General features: G+C 41.8%; 1 protein-coding gene across 1 annotated transcript in view; it reads right to left on the minus strand.

Moving 5' to 3' along the window:
- SHISA3 (shisa family member 3) overlaps nucleotides 1-1,925 on the minus strand; it is a 29,824-nt gene extending 27,899 nt beyond the window's left edge. Inside the window, exon 1 of the mRNA XM_077275523.1 lies at nucleotides 1,169-1,925. Coding sequence (XP_077131638.1) covers nucleotides 1,169-1,433 — 265 coding nt within the window. The 5' untranslated portion in view covers nucleotides 1,434-1,925. The remainder of the gene's footprint in view (nucleotides 1-1,168) is intronic.
- Nucleotides 1,926-6,000: the final 4,075 nt, after the last annotated feature.

A 6,000-nucleotide genomic window follows, 5' to 3' on the forward strand; every position in this document is an offset into this window, starting at 1 on the left:
CTGCAAAAGACACATTACACACAGCGACCTACCGCCGACTGTGAAATAGTCACATTACACCCTGCAACCTACCACTGACTGCGAAACAGCCACATTACACCCAGCGACCTACCGCCGACTGCGAAACAATCACATTACACCCAGCGACCTACTGCCGACTGCAAAACAGAGTCATATTACACAAAGCGATCTACCACCGACTGCGAAGCAGTCACATTACACCCAGCAACTTACCGCCAACTGCAAAACAAAGTCACACTACACCCAGCAACCTACCGCCGACTGCGAAACAGAGTCACATTACACCCAGCGACCTATTGCCGACTGTGAAACAGTCACATTACACCCAGTGACCTACCGCCGACAGCGAAACAGTCACATTACACCCAGCGACCTACTGCCGACTGTGAAGCAGTCACATTACACCCAGCGACCTACTGCTGACTGTGAAACAGAGTCACACTACCCGCAGCGATCTACTGCCGACTGTGAAGCAGTCACATTACACCCAGCGATCTACTGATGACTGCGAAATAGAGTCACATTACAAGCAGCGATCTACCGCCGACTGTGAAGCAGTCACAAATGTGTTGGATTTTATGTCGCTGTTCCAGTTGCATAAATGTTTTTGATTGTGCAATTTTTTGTGACAGAAGCTTCTGCGCAAAATATGTCACCATATAGCTCCAGCCTTACTGTTATCAATAATTCATCATTTAGTAGTATTATTTTTAAATTGTTGCATCTATTGTAAACAGAAAACAGAGTGTGCTGGGACTTTTAGTGCCCTAAGAGTACGTTCACACACTGTGTTTTTGTAGTGTGTTTTTCACTATGAAAAACACAGGTGTCTGCAGGAAAAACTCTGCATGCATTACATGCGGTTTTTATGATTTTTTTTAATGCGTTTTAATGTATTTTTTTCCCCCATTCATTTGAGTGGGTGAAAAACGCTGCAAAAGCTTTGGAAAAATTGACATGCTGCAAATATGAAAAAATGCATTGATGGTTTAAAAATGCAATTAAATAAAACACAGCATGGGGATGAAATTATGTTAATTATGATGGGATTGTAAAATATTGCAAAAATGAATTGGAAAAAATGCTGCAAATATTCAATGTGTGAACAAGCCCTAAGAGGCATAGATCACAGTACAGTGGTACTCACGGGCAGTGACTCCAGTATTCTCCAGCTCCCGGTCATTGGTACAGCCGCCCTGCTCCAGCCTGGCATCTGACGCTGCGCAACAATAGCGCAGCGAGCACGACCCACAACAGATAGTGGCGTCCGCAGTATCGAAATCCTCAGGACACTGGAAGCCTGCCTGGTAATTGCCAGCAGCGTCCACCCATCCATGACAATACTCCCCCTGTGCCCTGGCATTACCCCAAGTAAAGAAGGAAAGCATCAAGTAGCATTCCAGTAACTTCATAGTCACTCCACGGTGGCCAAACCAAAGAACAAAAAAAGTTGTCACTTTGCGGAGAACTTATATCTGGATTTTCGAAAAATCACGCATTGAATTTGCACACAGGTCCATTTACATGGCAAGGATAGAAATGGAGGCAGGAGGGCATGAAGAGACTGGCAGATCATTCAGCCCAGAATCCTATCCAACACATGCTGATGGGGGTCTCCTGTTGGCATTACTGGGTGGCTCTGCTCTGGGTTTCCTATAGCCCCAGGGTTTGGGGGTCTCTGCTGCTGTTTTCTCTCATTTGCAGTCAGCCTCTGGTGGTCTCTGACTTCTGTATGGGCAGAGCAAACAGGAGCAGGTCACAATTCACAAAGCAACTTGCTGAGTTCTTTGGAAATTCCAGTGCTGAGCGGTGATTCCTGACATAAGTGAGGCTTGCTGCAGCTAAGAGGGCTGGGGTCTATCTCAAGTTGAGGGCTGCTCCTGCCTTCTCTCATGTGAAGTCATTCTCTGGTGGTCTCCCTATGTGCATGTCTGGCAGCTTTGCTAGAGCCCCCCGGCTGTCACTCCCAGCCCCCAGGGTCACAAGGCAGCTAATGAGCGGGGCTCCCTGCCACTCACTACTAGCCATTGTCACCAATGTAGAGGCTGAGCGTGGCTTCCCCTGGGACTTGGCTCACAATGGAATCTGGCACACAAGCCCCCCTCATTACTCACAATTTATTTCTAAATGCAGCCTAATTTGAGGTGGGGTTTTTTGCAGAAAGAAAAGAAACCTCATTCAACGCTGCGGGGGCACCTTCCTATACATTTACTGCCTAGACGAAAGAGTATATATATATATATATATATATATATATATATATATATATATATATATATATATATATATATATATATATATATATATATCGTATAAGACCGATAGTGTGGTCATTGGATTTGTGGCTCCTTTCTAGATATTTAACTAATCCCTCGCATCCATTTATTACAGGCACTTGTAAATGAAAATAAAATTGGATGGAAACACTAAATAATGAATTGGAATAATGTATTAGCGTGCGGGCGACCACCTGGTGCCAGATTCTCAGCAGGGATCCTGCCAGGTTGAATTTTCTGCTTTTCATTCCAATGGATTTTCTTCACGAGGAGTCTCCCCATATACTTGTTGGAGGCGGTGGTAACAGGAGGTAATTAGCGCCGAGATCTTCATCGGAGGTCAATGTAATGTAGCGGTAGCGCCTCCGTTATTTGCGGGCAAACTTTGCATTGCAAATCAGTTCACTGACTGAGAGATGAGGAGTTGCAGAGGATGAGTTGTAGTTTAGGCCTTGGAGACACCTGATAATATCCAGGGGCAGCGCCTGTCATTATTATTAGGTCTCATTTTCCTGCTGAATAAGCATGAAGCATTGCAGACCCGAGCAGAGGAAGCCAAGGGAAAAGCGATTGCTTGGTGATTTGGGATTTCTGTGTTTTTTTGGGAAGGATTGGCAAAAAATTTGTAACTAAGGGTGCCTGCAGATGAATGTATGAAAAATCCTTCGACTCGGACAATTTTTTTCTAATTTTCATCCATGTGCCATTTGTGTTTCTGATTTTTACATTTGTGTGATGTCCATGTGCAATTCCTTTTCATATAATTACATTAAAACATATCCATAATAACATACAGGTTCTTCATAGAAATCTACCTGATGACGCTCTGATGGTCCTTGCAGGATCTGATTACTTTCTCTCACCCACAGACTTGAATGTGCGAGTCTCATGTTGTAAGTAATGCATGCTGCGATTTATTTCTGACAGTCGAACTGAGAAAGAAATCATACATCTGAGCAGCCCTATTGAGTAACATGGGTCAGTGTACGGTCCGATTTATATGCCCGTCTGCATGAGCCCTAAGGCTAAGATTCACAATGTATCTAAAAAATTGCCCAATGTTCATCCAGAAAAAATGGGCGATTTTTCATCTGTATTGTGATCTGTCTGGTATCTGATTTTATACATCAGAAGTTATTAATATTTACAAGAACAAATACAACTTCCGATGTTAAAGAGTTGCAATTTATCCATAAAAATTGGATGCTATATGGCTGATCCATATGGATTCTGATTTTTTGTTATGCACCCATAGGTTTGAATAGGACAGTCTCACCCAAAATATGGAAGAGACTACACCGTGTTCCAAATTATTATGCAAATGATATTTTTCTCGGATTTTCCTAAATGGTCGGTGCAAATGACAGTCTAATAAAAGTCATCACCTGTTACAGTATACATCGAATTTTATTGAAGAAACCTCCCAATGATAACAGTATAATCTCCAAAATGAATAAAAACACAAAATGCACTGTTCCAAATTATTAGGAACAGTAGAATTTCTAAACATTTGATGTTTTAAATAACTGAAAATTCTCATTTGTTGAATTTGCAGCATTAGGAGGTCACATTCACTGAACAAAAAAAGCTATTTAACTCCAAAACATCCTAACAGGCCAAGTTACATGTTAACATAGGAACCCTTCTTTGATATCACCTTCACAATTCCTGCATCCATTTAGTTTCTGCTTGTATTTCTTTGCATGAAGTCAGAATAGCCTCCCAGAGCTGCTGTTTTGATGTGAACTGCCTCCCATCCTCATAGATCTTTTGCTTGATGATACTCCAAAGGTTCTCTATAGGGTTGAGGTCAGGGGAAGATGGTGGCCACACCATGAGTTTATCTCCTTTTATGCCCATAGCAGCCAATGACTCAGAGGTATTCTTTGCAGCATCAGGAACCTTAAAGGGCCCTACCAGCTGTTTCCCCATGATTCCGGACCAAAACATGACTCCTCCTCCTCCTTGCTGACGTCGCAGCCTTGTTGGGACATGGTGGCCATCCACCAACCATCCACTACTTCATCCATCTGGACAATCCAGGGTTGCTTGACACTCATCAGTAAACAAGAATGTTTGGAAATTAGTCTTCATGAATGTCTGGGCCCACTGCAACCGTGTCTGCTTGTGAACACTTTTAAGGGATTGAATAGTAGGTTTATGAACCAAAGCAAGCCTTTGAAGGATCCTACACCTTGAGGTTCGAGGGACTCCAGACGCACCAGCAGCTTCCAATATCTGTTTGCTGGTTTGTAATGGTATTTGGCAGCTGCTCTCTTAATCCAATGAATTTGTCTGGCAGAAACCTTCCTCATTATGCCTTTATCAGCATGAACTCTGTCTGTGCTCTGTATCAGTCACAAATCTCTTAACAGTATGATGATCACTCTTGTCTTGAGTTTTCATGAAATATCTAATGTTTTCATACCTTGTCCAAGGCATTGCACTACTTTAACGCTTTTTTCGTCAGAAGAGATTCTTTTTATTTCCCATATTGCTTGAAACCTGTGGCCTGCTTAATAATGTGGAACATAATTTTTAAGTAGTTTTCCTTTAATTAGAATCACCTGGAAAACTAATTATCACATGTGTTTAAGATTGATTTCAGTGATCCACTGAGCCCTGAGACACAATACCATCCACGAGTTTATTTGAAAAACAAAACAATTAAATCTTTATGACACTTAAATCCAATTTGCATAATAATTTGGAACACTGTGTAAAGCACTCTGCAATTTGTCTCACGCCGACATTTGGTCTGTATGAAGACAAAAATGTCATCTTATCAGTCTACAGGCTCATTCAGATGTCAGTGATTTTATTTTACCAGAGTTTCATCATAATTCAGTCATTGTGTCAGTTTTTACCTAAGACCACGGTAACACGTTCAGTATTTGGTCGGTATTTTACCTCAGTAGACAAAATCAGGAGAGAAACAATCAAAGGAAAAGTATAATACAAACACGTCACCACTTCTGTATTTTTCACCCACTCCTTGTTTTGGCTTACAAATACTGAGGTAAAAAACTCAGCAAATACTGAATGTGAAGTTTTGTCCCAGTTTCATGGTTTTTTTCTCAGATGAGAAACAAGAAAGTTTCTCTCTCTTTGCACAGCAAACCAGGTAACCATATTTACAAATACGGTGGTGCACCCTAATGATGGGTATAGGGGAACCTCAGCAGACAGCCATGTTACTGAAAATAAATTACTATTCAAAGATCAACGCCGATATTACTGCACTATGGTGACCATATAGTGGTGGATACCATATCAGATATCAGATATTACAGTACAGTTATAGATAGTGATCTGCAAATGACGATCTTTCTGATGGAGTCGGTCACTTTTTCCATCTCTTCCATTAGGTGCAGACCGCCATGACTACTTCTCCAGCCGCGACTCGTCTCCTAGAGTTTACAGTGAAAACAAAAATGAGTTCTCACATTTCCAGCATTGTCCCCATCTATTCCCAATAAACACCAACTTTTCATTTTACTGTCACCCGAATATGGAGCTGTTTCTTCTGTATGTGTTCCTGTTACTGCACCCGAGGCCCTTCCAAAGTAAAATGTGCCCACATACAATAATAATGTCCCCGAGTCCTCCGCCCACATACAGTCATATCTCCTGAGTTCACCAATGTACAGCTTACCTATGCACAGTATGATTCTCCCACAGCTCTCATACACACAGTATGATA

The sequence above is a fragment of the Ranitomeya variabilis genome, chromosome 1 (genome assembly GCF_051348905.1).
Source record: "Ranitomeya variabilis isolate aRanVar5 chromosome 1, aRanVar5.hap1, whole genome shotgun sequence".
Classification (NCBI taxonomy): Eukaryota; Metazoa; Chordata; class Amphibia; order Anura; family Dendrobatidae; genus Ranitomeya; species Ranitomeya variabilis.